Raw genomic sequence first — 14,840 nt, forward strand, 5'->3', positions numbered from 1 at the left:
TCACGCCCCACGAAAAAAAAAAAAAAAGAAACCATCGGAAAAACTGGAGCATCAGAGCAAACTTCAAAAAACACTAAATATCAGAGAAATAATTGGATTTTTTTTTTTTTTATAGCAAAATCATATCAGTGCTGCAAAAGGTATTCAAGCTTTATTCCTGAAATGTCCAACATTTTTCCAAAAGTTTAATTTTTTACAAAAAAACAAGAAAAAGTGTGTTTGCAGTTGTGAAATTAAATAAAGATAGAAGGTTTTATTTGTCATTATATGAGTGATATAATGGAATTGCAGGTGCTGCTCCCTTTGGCAAAATAAGTGTGCAAAATACATTTAAAATCGATATATGTCTTACAGCATAAAAGCACTCATAATATAAATAAAAAAATGTAAAGTTTTAAAATGTTAAAAGGGTAGTGATTAAACACGAAGACACAGTGTCCAGGTCAACTGTTATTTAAGGCTCTGATGGCCCAGGGATAAAAACAGTATAGAAATATGGATGTACTACATTGATCTGTAGGGCTTCCCAGAAGGCAAAAGTAATCGACGAAAGAAAACTTTTACAAACAATGTAGTGTTAAAAAAAACAAAAAATAAACAGTCATCTATTAGAACAATACAAAGAATTGCAATAAACTGAGAAAATTTGACTTTTAAAGGTTGCAGATTCATAACCTGCTACAATGGACAGCATGTTTGGACATATCCAAGCATTCGATGGTATAATGCTATTTATGACAGTTAAAAAATGCTGCCACAAATCTGTTGTGGTTGTACGTTTAAGAGTCATCTGTGCTCTGCAAACGTTATGCATCTGTATACAAGATAAAATATAATTTACTGCTAATGGAGTTATTTTGATAGTGTCAATACATCTTGTACTTTATTACATGATAGCAATTTTTTCAGCGTTGAAGTAAAACAAAAAAAATAATAATAAAAAGCTTGTAATAACCTGTGTTTCATGTAGAATCCATAAATAACTCTTTAACAAACAGAGTCCAGGGTGCACTTGAAGATCACCTCACTAACTCCACATGCGCTACTTTCCAGGTCAAACAACACAATCAATCTGCTCGGATGCTGATTGGCTGACATTGTTTTCTTTATCTGTCCAGCAGCCAATAAGGAAATCACAGACATAAATATTCAACCACAGACTGATCATCCTACAGGTCAATGTGCCACGTGGAGGTTGAGGTGTGTCAGTGTTGCCTCACTCATTGGCAGTTTGACAGGTGGCGGGTGACGGAAGGTCTGCTTTAACAAGATGAAGTCATTGTTGAATCATGGCGAAATAGGGCACATGTTATTTATACCCAGAGAAGTATTTACATATTCCTGCAGATTGTTTGCTTGCTGGTCATTTTAACTGTATAAGGTTAACCTTTATAATCAAATTGACTGTTTGCATTTTGACCATTAATCGAAAAACAAGTGAATGTCGTGAGTCCATCCAGGTGATTTTAAGTAGATTTGGCAAAAAGCCCTCATGTTTGGCTTGTTTACTACGAACACAAACATCCTTTACAAAAATATAGTTCTGACCAAATAGACTTCTTTCTCTGACAAACGTCGCTCCAGGAATGTCTTGTGCTTCTATATGGGGGTCACTTAAAGCATATCTCTGGGGTCAGATTATTTCGTATACAGCTCATAAGAAAAGGGAACAAGACAATTCCCTTATTAGGGAACTAAATGATCAGATACTGAATACTGAATGTCGTTCGGACACAAATGTTCGAGGCCACATCCCACAATAAGTTTAGGTTTAGGTCGATGATATAATTGACTTTTCTTTTTTTAAGATATGGTAGAAATGATTTATGTATTTCCATGTTCATCAGCAAGGTTATCGTCTGTTCTATTGACATATTCAGATCACAACCCGATGAAGGATGAAGGTGGACTTCCTGTGTTCCATAAGTCACAAAATCAAGTCTGTGTTTTCTAATTTATGTCTCTAGTTTTGATATTTAGATCATGTTGCTTATGTTTGCATTCGTCTTCAAAAAAACCTGTTATAAATAAAACAAGTTCATTAAATCATCATAATGGCTACTGTTCAGTGGGTGGCCCCAGAGAATATTGAAACTATTTGTTAGCAGCTTGTATTATAGTTTTGGAGGGGGAAAGAACTCAACTTGACTTAATATAAAATACAATGAATTCCATTTAAACTCATTTTGGTAAGTAATAAGGCAGACCAAAGAGAGGAAGGTGGAGAACCTGGTCTAAGAAGTAAAGACGGGTAAAGAAATCACTACATACACAGAATCATACAGAACTTGATAGTTTTTAGTGAAGGATAGAAATAGGTATCTTTTGTGTACTCAAACCCAGTTGTAAAGAGCGTGTCCTGTCTGGATGTTTATACCTTTATATTAAGTGATATTGTGCACTGATAATCTGTAGGAATGATTTAGAAGGGTGCTGTTCTAGAATGCAAACAGGGATTCAAAGAAGCTCAATCAAATGGAACAATATTGAAAAATCAGTTAACAGCCTAAACCAGGGCTCTGCAACGTGTAGCTCCGGAGCCACATGTGGCTCTTTAGCCCTTTTGTCGTGGCTCCATGAAGCTCGCAGACACTTAGAAAAATAAACATTTTATTTCCCCACCAGTCATTTTCAAAATAATTTCTCTTGGATGAAAAAGCAGAACAACAAAAATGGGAAAAAGTGCTAGAATTACAAAAACTGCTTGTAAAACTGGGGAAAAAAAAAAAAAAAAAAAAAAAGTCTAAATGTCTGTGGCCATAGTTCCTGTTAGTTTTTATGTTTTGGTTAATTTCATCCCTAATGTGCATAGTCACCATTAAGCCTTGTAAACATTTAAAATTTTAGATATTAAACTTTATCTGTGGGTGGGCAAAGCTTAAAGGAATTTCTTGCTCCACATTTTCTGTATCAAAGCTATTAAACTTAAGCTGTATTGGCCTTAATTTAAAGGTTCAAGGTGTTTTGTGCCTTCAGCCATATTGATCAGACTTGATCATAAAAGTTATTCAGCCTCAAGAAAATTTCCAAAGTTAGGGTCAAAAATATACAAGGCATGATTCACTTTTTAAAATACAAGCCTTTGCAAAAAGACCAACGCTACAATTTGTTAGGATGATTTAATGTCCCGCAAATGAGCCAATAGTGAAGCGTGGGCGCCTCCTGCTGGTTTACTCTGTCAACTCCACGTGCCTGCTGTGAGAAAACAGCCACGTGCATCTAAACTGTCCAACTTAAACCCCCCCCCCCCCCCCCCCCCCAAGTTATGAACGGACAATGAAATCACTGGAGCAAAGCACGTTCTTTATTTTTAAGTGTACAAAACAAGTGCAAAAATAGTGATTCAAAAGAGCTACATAAGGTTGGAAATCGCCCTTCAAAAAATTAGTCGGATACAAATTGAGATGCAATACATCAGTGCATTTCAAAGAGGATAAAAGGGGGATCAAAGGTGCAGTCTTGCGCAGTACAAAAACAAGAAATTGCCAAACATGGACTTGGATTCACAGCATTTGACAAGTGCAAACTGCAGAAACAAACGCCAAATTCATCAGCATTCTCCCTTTTTAAACAATGCGGAGTGCAAAGATTCAACAAGGAAGCATCTCTACGGATGACATTCATTCTGATACACTTAAATAGCTTTGGCCCATGTACTACTGTCAATTACTTCCTAGGCTGCGTAAACACACAAGACGTACACAGAAACACTTAAAGCACTTTTTTCCCAACTTTGCTACAAAGGAAACGGTCGGAAACCTGCCTTTCCCTTCACTCCAGGTTGCGTGGAATGACAGAACCTACTCTTCACAGCTGAACATTGAACACTGACGTCTACAAGAGGAGAGCTAAGTTTGAAATGTGGGTGGAGAATAAACCATGCAAAACTGCAGCTAATGAAACCTCAGCAAACAGAGCAACTACAGCAGAGATTATGTGAATCAATACTGAACCATGTCGCAATGACAAGCGGAAATAGATTCAAAGGCATCTTGGCTTGTGGTGCAAATAAACAGTAAAAAAAAGAGAAAAGAAAAAAGGCACAGCTCGTAGGTTTAGGGCGGTTATTGACTGAAACCCCAAAACGCTGCAAAAAACAAAACAAAAAAAAAAAAACACACAAACCTTGCACAGATTAAGCCCAAATCTTAAACCGCGAGTCATCCCAGACCACACAGCCCGACTTTTACAGCAGGGCGCACTTCTTCTCTTTCTTCTTCTTCTCGGGTTTCGCTGCTGCAGTTTCCTTGCGGCCGTAGTAGCTGGAGAAACAAGCCGGGGCCACGATGGGCTCTCTGAGGGCCAGCAGCCACCTGCCTGCGCCGTAGTAGGTCAGCCTGCCCAGCTCCATCTCCTCCACCGTCTCCCCCTGCTGGCCCTCCTGCTGCAGAGCCAGGATCTCCAGCAGGTCCAGACCCGTCTGGACCGGCTCCACGCCCTCGGCACAGCCCAGTGTGACGTGGGCGCGGTTTCCCAGAGCCAGGGAGGCGGCGCCGGGAACCACAGACTCCGCCTCCTTCTCCGCGTCGGCCGGCCACAGAAGGAGCTGCTCCTCGGTGAGGGACACGCGGGCGCCGACGGTGCGAGGGGTGACGAAGAGGGCGCTCAGCGACAGCTCGGACACGGAGCCATAGAAATCCTTGATGGCCTAAAAGAAGAAAAAGATTAACGTCTGACGCCACTAATGTTAAGTTCTATTTCCAAACTGGAAAATAGAAATAGACATACATTTTATTTTTCCTCTGAAAAAATTTAAGCGGCGACATATTTGGTTTCTTACCGGATTCTGTGCGTACTCTTTGGCACCGTCAGCTTTTCCATAGTCGCAGAATTTAGTGGTGCAATGGAGAGCTCCTTTGGATTTGAAGTAATGCTCCAGGTCCACCTCGCCCTCGGCTTTCCCTGTGACTGAAGAGACAGAACCCTCAGCACAATGGAGATAAAGAACCCACAGAGAAATGACAACACTCACAGTCCATCAGGTGTTTCTTGAAGGCGTCCAACGTGTCCAGAGTCTTGACAAAGTCCTGCGACATGCACGTGACCTTGTCCTGGGCAGAGGACAGAAGAAACCAGCCGAAGAAGAGAGGCAAGGACACTTCCAGGAGCGGAGCCTTCATGGCTTCCAGCTTCGCCGCCTCAAGGCCGCGCTTGGTCTTCTTGGACAGCTGCTCCGGATCCCTGCTCCACTCCGTCTGCGGCTCCAAGAAGATGGACACGAGATGGTGCTGCTCGGCGAGCTCGTTCAGACGCACCAGCCGGTCCAGCGTGTGGTTGGTGTCGTCCACCACCACCAGCACGGAGGAGGTGGTGCCTTCGCCGCAGCGGGCCACCACGGCGCCATCCAGAGCCTTGTAGCCATCCACACACGACTCTGGGCTTTCTGGCTTGATGCCATGGTCGTCTGCGCAGACGATGGAGCAGTGGTCTTTGTAGGCGTCTGCTATCGCACGGGCCAAGAAGGTTTTGCCACTTCCGGGAAGTCCTCTCAGGACGACCAGGGTGCGGGAGAGTCGCAGGGCATCTCTGGTCTGATCACGCTCCAACAAAGCAAAGGACAAGGAGCCGGACGCAGGGTCTGGATCTTCTTCCTTTGGAGGGTCAGCACGGCCCTGCTCAGAGTTGACATCTTCCACCGTCGCAGACAAAATCACTCCAGCTGCCTCTCCTGGAGACGCCACCCCATTCTCCGCCGGCTCTTCTGGGGATGCTACGCCGTTCTCCGAGAACTCCACCTTCTCTGCTGGCTTTGCTTCTTCAGCATCTATCGGAGGCTCCACTTGTGACACCACCCCCTCCTGGCCGGGAGGCTCTGAGGCCAGTGGTTCGGGCACCGCTTGTGGCTCAGCCTTGGCTTCTGCCAGCTGCTCTGGCTGCTTCTCTGGCTCGGGGGCGCTCTCTGTGACTGGCGCGGGTTCTGGCTCACTCTCTGGCACGTGCTGCTGTTCAGCATTTTCTGCTTGGGCTGGGTCAGAGACCTTTTCAGAGGACTGGTCCGGTTCTGGAGGTGCCACCGGACTGGGAATGGGGTCCAGGTCTTTTTCCTGAGGCAACTCTGTGACTTGTGCGTCGTGACCATTGACCGCCAGCTGCTCCGACTCCCGCTCAGCAGCCGGTGGCTTCTCAGGCTCGGCGGATTCCTCTGGCGTCTCCAGCTTCAACACAGCCTCTTTTTCCATTACGGACTCCTCTGGCACCGCGACGACGTCGCCATTATTTTCAGCATCCATGTCTGGTTTTAAATCCAACTTTACACACCAGAATGTACCTAGAAAGCAACGACGAAACCGTTTCACAAGGAGACATGCGAAAACTCCAACGTTAGTGACTGCATGCAATATATGTGCAAGGGTTGAAAGGTGAGAATAATTTCAACAAGTCCAGTTTCCTCATTAAAGACTTGTGTAACGCACTTTCAGATCATGTGTTTTTTTTTTTTCCTTCAAGAGGACAGAAATAAGTACTCCAGTGGATTACAGTCAAAGAAGAGGAAGTTAGACAATAATGTTAAAATTGGAGTTGGGGGTGTGTGCATCTGTATTTATATATCACGCAGCATGCATTTCTATACATCTCATTTACATTGATTTATGTTGGGTAGGTAGGTGTGCTGCAGCTCTGTGCACACAGGGAATATGAAAGAAACAACTCTGGCCTTGTCATTTGTATACAAATTCTGATTTACATACACCATGTGATAAGCAAATGACGGATTTTCAAATGCACAGGCAATGGCTGCAAACTGCAGTTACTGGAAGCCTGCTTGGAAATTTCTGCTACGTCAAAGCCTGTCAACAAAAGTAGACAAAGGGCAGTTAAAAAAAAAAAAAGAAAAAAAAAAAGGGGGGGCATCGTCAAGTATTTGTAATATGAGGCTGGATCGGCTCACAAATGTTGGAGATTCGGTCCTAAACTGAGGATCGAAGAGTCATGAGACAGAAGGGGAAGCGTCACAACACAACTCTGCTTCATGAGGCAACAAAAAAAAAAAAAAAAAAAAAGGGGCAAACAGCTTGGATGATCATCCTTGTGGTTTCCAGCTCGCACGGCAAACAAAACCGAAATAAAAACGAGGCGATAACCGGACAATGGGGCCACTTTCTGGGGCGTTTAAACCTCCACTTGTCAAACGAGGCGGCGACGCAAACGCTGAAAAACACCAGCATCATCGATTTAGGTTGGAACTCCCCTTCGATTCAAAGCAAAACTGAATTTTCCAAACAAACGAGCAGAGAAAGTGTAAGCTTTAAACAAACGAGGGAAAAACAAAACGAAACAGAAAAAAATTAAAAAATAAAAACCACAGGGCGTTGAATATTCCCTTGTGATTTAGAACAATATAACGGCGAACAACGGCAAACAATTTAAATTGCATCAGCTGCGACGCTAAAACCGTGTAAACAAGCGGCTGAGCTCGAGAGGAGCCACTCGAGTTGAAAGGGCAGTTTCGTTAAGTAGATGAATTATATTACCGAAGCTGTATCGGGGCTTTTGTTCGCTCAAGGGCCAGTTTAGCTCACCGGTCGGGCTGCTGCAGGTTGGTGGAGCCGCTGACCACGCGCTCTGCTCAGGATACAATGACAAGGCAGTCGTGGTGGGCTGGCACATGAACCCGCGGCTCTTCAAGGGAGGGGAGGGGGAGGGGCCGGAAGTCCATGTGAACGCGCAAGGGGCGTGGTCGGGGACACGCCCCTGACCACCGGAAGTGCGCTGCCGGGCAACGATTGATTGATTGATTGATTGATTGATTGAATGATTGATTTATTCAGAACTGAAATAGTTCTGAATCTGGTTCTGAAGAAAGTTTTTTTCTCTTATTGCAAATGTACAAAATACAAAACAAACAGCAATAACTTTTAAGTTGATATTAGGAAAGTAAATAAAACATTTCAATGTTTGCTATTAGTGACTATCATAATTACATGTCATAAAACGGAGTTGACTTATCAAAATAAAAGCACAAAACAGATTAAAAACCAGAAAAAAGAAAAAAAAAGAAAACCCCTAAAATATTGTTTATGGAATTTGAAGCTCCATTGTTATCACACTCCTCATGCTCTCTATCTCAGCCTTGCTTTATGCGTCTCACCTTGATGTTTTCCACTTCCTGCATTTCCAGTCCTCTTGTTGCACCGTTCTTCCAGACCGAGGCCATTCTCATATTGACTTCTCACTCTGATGTTGCCATTTTTTGTTCTGCAGCCCAATTAATTAATCCTCAGTTTATTATTTCAGGTGTTTGGGTTTTAAATAAGCTTGGAAAGATAATTATTGGCATGGCAACATGCAATGTACTCATCTTATTGTTTACCGTAATATGAACAAGTGCCAAAAATAAAAACTACAATGAACTTTAATATTAGATATAGCCAGAGCACACTGGCTCAATTTTCTAACATGTATTTGGAAGAAGTATGACATTATTACTCCTCTAGTTTACTTTTCAACTGTTCCTGTTGGTATCCCTCGATGTCTGTCTTAACCTCACAAAAAAACAAAAAACAGCTCGAGCCCAAACAAATAATTTGCAGGTAGGCTGTGTAGTTTTAGATTAAAATAAGTATTATATATATATATGTATAAAAAAATTAAGTATCTGGTTTAGGTTTTGAAGAAAATAAATTTAAGTATATTCAAGTATGTTTTGCTTTGTATGATGTATGTGTACTTGACAGCATGGATTAAAATAAAGTCTGTTTAACTGATACAGATATTGAAATCGTGCATAGCCACAACCACGTGACACTGTAATTCTCATATATAGGCCTTATTGATGCAAAGTTAAATGAATGCTTGCCATAGAGGACAAGTTAAGAGTACACATTTCTCAAAAGCTTTAAGGCTCGAGGAACATAACCAGCTTCTTTTATTGGATCTATTTTCCCAAAGGAAAAATAAAACCCTAACAGACAGACAGAGCGCAATAAAAAAGAAGAATTTGGTCATAAAATGCCATTCGAGTGTCTCCTATAGGTACATCTCAAAAAATTGGAATATCATGAAAATGTTCAATATTTTTTGTCACTCATTTCATTAAACGCATATATAATATGGACTCATGACACAGAGTGAAATATTTCAAGCCTTTATTTCTGGAAATAGTGAAAACCCAAAAGGTCAGTGTCTCAGACAATTTGAATATTGTGGAAAAGTTCAGTGTTGGAAAGTCATGGTGTCACACCCTAATCAGCTAATGAACTCAAAACACCTGCAAAGGTTTCCTGAGCCTTTAAATGGTCTCTCAGTCAGTAGGCGACTCAATCATGGGGAAGACTGCTGACTTGACATCGACACCCTCCACAAGGAGGGTGAAGCCACAAAAGGTCCTTGCTAAAGAAGCTGGTTGTTCACAGAGTGCTGGATCCAAGCATGTTCATGGAAGGAAAAAGTGTGTTAGGAAAAGGTGCAGCAGCAAAAGGGACGACCGCAGCCTTGAGGATTGTCAAGTAAAATGCATTCAAGAATTTGGGAGCGCTTCACAGGGAGTGGACTGAGGCTGGAGTCAGTGCATCAAGAGCCACGACGCACAGACCAAACCTAGACAGGGGATCCTGATGTGGCTTCCTGGTGTCAAGATACTCCCGAACATCGTCAGAAGTGTCTCACCTGGGCTGTGGAGAAATAAAACATTAAAATTAATTTTGCATCTCATTTGAAAATCAAGGTGCCAGAGTGTGGAGGACGAGTGGAGAGGCTCAGAATCCACGTTGCTTGAAGTCCAGTGTGAAGTTTCCTCAGTCTGTGATGATTTGTGCTGCCATGTCCTCTGCTGGTGTCGCTCCACTGGGTTTTCTGAAGTCCACAGTCACTGCAGCCATCTAGCGGGAAATTCTAGAGCACTCCATGCTTCCTTCTGCTGACAAGCTGTATGGAGATGCTGATTTCATTTTCCAGCAGGACTTGGCACCTGCCCACACTGCCAAAGGTACCAGAAGCTGGTTCAGTGACCCTGGTGTTACTGTGCTGGATTGGCCAGCAAACTGGCCTGAGCGGAACCCCAGAGAGGATCTATGGGCTGTTGTCAAGAGGACGGTGAGAGACACCAGATGACCTGAAGGCTGTGATCAAAGCTACCTGGGCTTCCATGACGCCTGAGCAGTGCCACAGGTTGATGGCCACCATGCCACGCTGCATTGACACAGTAATTCATGCAAAAGGAGCCAACCAAGTATTGAGTGCATAGAAATGAACACACCTTTCAGAAGCCTTACATTTTTGTTTAAAATATCCTTTTTCTTGACCTTTTATTCAAATTTTCTGAGATTGAATTTTGGGTTTTCACCATCTGTAAGCCTTAATCAACATTTCAAGAAATAAAGGCTTTAAATATTTCACTGTGTCATGAGCCTATATCATATATGGGCTTGACTTCCTGAAGTGAGTGACAAAAAATATTGGACATTTTCATAATATTCAAATTTTTTTGTGATGTACCTGTATATATCCAAAAGCTGATATGGGCGGAGACCTTGCAAGAAACAGTCATCTTTATGTAAATGACCCTGTGTGTGTGTGTGTTTTGAGGCAAAGGGGAAGTGGCCTCCGGCATGATAAACTACCTGTAAGGGGAACTTTGTTCTCAGAACAGAATGGAGAGATGTCATGGTTGGGAGGTTGCTGTGTGAAAGACGGAAATCCAAGTGCTTGTATTTATGTATATTCTGATGCATTTCAATGTTTTTTATATTGTCAGAAAAATAAACGGGTTCCAACAGCAATTAAAGGTTTCAATGTGTGTAAAGTTCCTCAGATACATTCAAAGTCATCAAACAGAAAATGAGACTTTAAAGACTTCCCCATTCAACATTTTATTACTCAAACAGCCACACACTTTAGCAGAAGTTCCTTATAAATATTACTCCTATGGCTTCCCCACTTTAATGACATAACCACTGCAATCGGTTCATGGTGTGTTCATCATCAATTACTTCCTCGTCTATTAATATCGAGCCGAATCACAGGCGTCGGGGACATTTTCACTGCGGCAGGTGTTGCTTTGCCTCATCAAGAGCCTGAAAAGCAAAATGACAGACGTCAGCAATCAAGATCTTCTCAGGCAGGACTGAAAGCAGGTAGCGAGGTGAGGCACAACAAGAGGGAGGGAACCTTCTGGATGGCCCCCGTGGCAGAGTCATCTTCCTGAAGTTCGGCCAGGGTTAAAGCTTTCTCAAAGTGTGAAATGCAGGATTCGAAGTTCCTGAGATTCACTGTGTCGAGAAATGAAGAAGATCAGGTTTCCACAGTGAAAACATCTTAAACGGATAGAAGATGTGACAAAACCCGACGTGATATTTACATTCGGATTGCGCTACCAAAACACTGGCATTCATTTGCCACTTCTCGTCGGCGATTTCGTTGGCTGCAGCGACCGAGCGATAGCCGTAGTCTCGAGCCTCCTCGTAGCGATTCAGCTCCAGGTAACACCAACCGATCTCATGGAACAGCCACGTCTTTTCCAAACCGCCGCAGGACAAAGGAACCTTCTCTTTCCAACTGACCAATGCAGAGAAAAGAAACCAAACGAGCTGTTACCATGTATATTTGTCTAATTTAAAGGTCCCATGTAGTACAGTGTTTCATCAATTTCACATCGGTGTCAAAGGTCCAACAACGTTGTATTCAAAGTGTGTTTCACCAAATCCCGTCTCGGTCTGGAATTTCAGTTTAAAAGTCTCTGGAGTGAGCTCTACTGAAAACAGGCCATTTCTGTGTCAAATACAGGGGGCATAAACAAGCAGTGAAGTCTGGAGTGAGGGGATTCAGGTACAGGTACAGGTACAGGTGAAAACCATCACCAATGAAAATAAGCTATGATGTTAAAAGAAAAAAAAGGCAACCGTTGAACAAAGCAAGAAAGTATATTATCAGCAAAAATGTCAGTGAGAAAAGGAAATATATTACTGTTAAGAAGCAAAGTCTACATCACAGTGCAGTATTTAGTAGTCCAGAATGCATTACGGTCTATCTCTTATCTTTATTATATTATTTTTTAAAACAGCGACACCCTGGTCGCCCATCCAAAACATTTTGGACACCCAGAACACTGATTTCTGTCTAAAACAATGAGTCACAGTGAGGATCACTTGAAGATATTCTGTTATAAGAAACAAAGAAAATGATTAACTTACCACTCTATGGCCTGTTCAAAGTGACCCGTGTGAGCGTAGACTCTGCCGACGTTGTCCAGGGCTCTGGATGTTGCTTCTGGTAGTTTACTGTTGGTCAATAAAGTCAACCAACATTTAGAACATCTTGTAATATACCCGAGACAGTAAGTTCTACTGTGTGATTTCTTTAAGTCCTCACCACTGTTTAGCCAGCTCCAAATCCTTCTGATGATGCTCCAATGCTCTCTCCATGTCGCCAAGTTCCATCAAAGCGTTTCCAATGCAGCTGTGCAAGCTGGATAAGAGCTCTTTCCTGTTAGGAACCTCTCTTTCCGACCATTTCTGCACCGCCTTCATGGCTTCTTCCGCCTTCTTCAGACTGCCCTCTGCATTTCCGGCCGTCAGCTCTACAAACACACACAGCACGGCGGCTGTTAAAGAAAAAAGAGAAGCACGAGACGACACATTCAGGCAAGCAGCGTCCGGGTCGTCACCTGCGTCGATATCGTCGAAGCATTTCAGCAGAAAGCGGGCTGGTTCGGAGGGTTTTGGTCGCCTTCGTTTTGGATTTCGTTCTCGTGAACCGATGGGTTTCTCCCGTTTCCAGAACTCACTGCAGGTGTCCAGGTAAGACAGGCAGCTCTGGAGGACGTCCTGGAGCTGCTCTCCACCTTTCGTCTGACAGGTCATCAAGTCTGCAGATCATTTGTCAAAAATAAACTGTAAACGTTTTTTTTTTCATATCGACCTGTTGAATTAAAGACGGGAGGAACCTCTGTTAACGATATATGAGGCCTCCATTATACGGGCGAACACGAATACCTTCATCCTTCATCAGACTTTGAAGAAACTTCTTGTCGCAGTGAAACTCTCCCAGCAGCTGACTGGTCGTCGTCCTGCTCTTCGCCGTCTTAAGTCGTTTCCCGTTCGTCAGGTTCTTGATAGCAGCGATTGGCTGAGCCCTCTTTACCAAATATCGACAAAGTATTGTACTTCAGATGAGAGACTCTGTTAAGCACTGCATACAGGAAACTTAAAAATCTCTGAAAAATCAAACGGCGAGAGACGTTGATCTATGGATCTGGCCTGCGGTAAGTTCACACACTCTTTTTGTATAACTTAGTCTACAGGAGAGATTTGAACAAATGGATATAATAATCAAAGTCGTAATTTGAAGTATTTCTTTCTCGTTTTAATTATTCCTAAGTATAAATTGCATGGTGGAATCTATTTCACTACTTTTTAAAAAAATAATAAATACTGAATACCCCCATAGTTCCATTAGTATTCAAACCTCAAGATTGAAGATTAACAGAAAAAAAAATTATATCTTATTACACAGCCAAAATATGTACTTCATACAATATTTTGGTGATATAACATATTTTAATAGAATGGAAAAACAGGTGCACCTCGAATGTTATTTCACTGAAAATGTAATTGTTTGCCAAACTAAAAATATTAACAGCTGTTTTATAAGGGGAATTTTTTATAGCTATGGCAACCAGTAAAAAGATCATTTAAAAATGCACAACATTAAATCTACTTTTCAAATTCATACTATAAACTCATACAATATAAAACCAGAAAGGACTGAAGTATTACAATTATACCTGCAATGGATTAACATTTTATTCTTTTATTTTGAGAAGTTGTCCCGTTTATGTGAATATTTCTAACAATACTTCACCTTGAGATTTAGTCTAATTCAGTAGTTGTGCTTGAATTAATTTGTCGAGAATCGATCTGCATATGATACTCCGGAGGTATTGCTTTCTACATTTCAATGGTTTCTTTTATTCCCCATCCTTACTTGCCAAAGTACTGAGTCACTGAAACGACACACTCACCTCCTCATCTTCTTTGAGGAATGACAAATCTCCTTTAATCTCAAGTTTTACAGAAGGCGGACCTTTTAAAAGTACAACAAACCAAGTTTAGATTGGAGGTAAACATGAGGAATTTCTCCACCACTCCTCAACACTTACTCCCAACAGAGTTCTCTATGGCCTCCTGAGCTTTCTGGATGCCCAGCCTGAAGCCTTGTACTTGTGGCCGCAGCTTTTGTCCTCGGTGGTAAAACACCAGCGCAAACTCAAACTCTGCCATGCAGTATAAAGCCTCTGCCTTCTGATACAATCCCTAAAGAAAACAAACAAAAAAAACATGAGAAAACACATCCTGATGGGCTGATTGAGACAGGATTGCTCCCGCAGGATGTGAATACGTACCTCGGAAAATGTCTTGTCCTCTTCGAGTGACGCTTCAGCATCCCTCAGGGCGTTTTCCGGCAGGCCCATCCTCAGGTAACACTTGGATCGGCCCACGAAGCAGCGTTTGTCACTGGGCTTCAACGACAGGGCCTGAGCAGACGGAGGAGGCATTTCTATAAACGATCAAACCCTTAAATCCGAATGCTGACTGTACCTTTAGACGATGCCACCAACCGTTGTGAAGCTGTCGATGGCTTTCTTGTACTCCCCTTTATGGTACATCCAATCCCCATCGGCCATCAAAGTTGTGAAGACGCCTTTAAACTTTTCACTCTCGAGGTCTCCATCTGTGTTCGACATCTTTAGAAGGCTACAAAACAAGTTATTTGCGTTTTTATTTCAACAGCATTTCAACCCAGCAGGCCAAACCGCTGGTCACTTTGGTATCCTAGCAACAGTAAACACCAACGTGAAGGGTGACGAGCGCCCTCTGCTGTCAGTTCACCGCAGCGCGCCTTCA

At 42.5% G+C, this 14,840-nt stretch overlaps 2 protein-coding genes across 6 annotated transcripts; both read right to left on the reverse strand.

Moving 5' to 3' along the window:
- Positions 1-3,282: 3,282 nt before the first annotated feature.
- cnp (2'',3''-cyclic nucleotide 3'' phosphodiesterase) lies at positions 3,283-7,624 on the reverse strand. 5 transcript variants are annotated; one of them, XM_080488932.1, is made up of 5 exons: positions 7,521-7,613; positions 4,973-6,268; positions 4,781-4,908; positions 4,568-4,648; positions 3,283-4,313 (listed from the first exon to the last, which is right to left on the reverse strand). In XM_080488932.1, the coding sequence occupies exons 1-5, from the start codon at positions 7,606-7,608 to the stop codon at positions 4,161-4,163; spliced, it is 1,746 nt and encodes a 581-aa protein (XP_080345058.1). In that variant the 5' UTR covers positions 7,609-7,613; the 3' UTR covers positions 3,283-4,160. The 5 variants fall into 5 exon arrangements, with proteins under 5 accessions (XP_080345058.1, XP_080345057.1, XP_080345059.1 ...); XM_080488931.1 differs by having other exon boundaries at positions 3,283-4,295; positions 4,386-4,648; XM_080488933.1 differs by having other exon boundaries at positions 7,473-7,603.
- Positions 7,625-10,789: 3,165 nt separating this feature from the next.
- On the reverse strand, positions 10,790-14,770 carry odad4 (outer dynein arm docking complex subunit 4). The gene is made up of 11 exons (XM_080488909.1): positions 14,555-14,770; positions 14,339-14,470; positions 14,096-14,249; positions 13,958-14,019; positions 12,930-13,071; positions 12,602-12,802; positions 12,307-12,514; positions 12,129-12,215; positions 11,297-11,493; positions 11,107-11,207; positions 10,790-11,012 (listed from the first exon to the last, which is right to left on the reverse strand). Exons 1-11 carry the CDS (start codon positions 14,678-14,680, stop codon positions 10,977-10,979), a joined length of 1,446 nt encoding a protein of 481 aa, XP_080345035.1. The 5' UTR covers positions 14,681-14,770; the 3' UTR covers positions 10,790-10,976.
- Between the last annotated feature and the right edge of the window lie 70 nt (positions 14,771-14,840).

This window comes from Lipophrys pholis (genome assembly GCF_963383615.2).
Source record: "Lipophrys pholis genome assembly, chromosome: 19".
NCBI lineage: Eukaryota > Metazoa > Chordata > Actinopteri > Blenniiformes > Blenniidae > Lipophrys > Lipophrys pholis.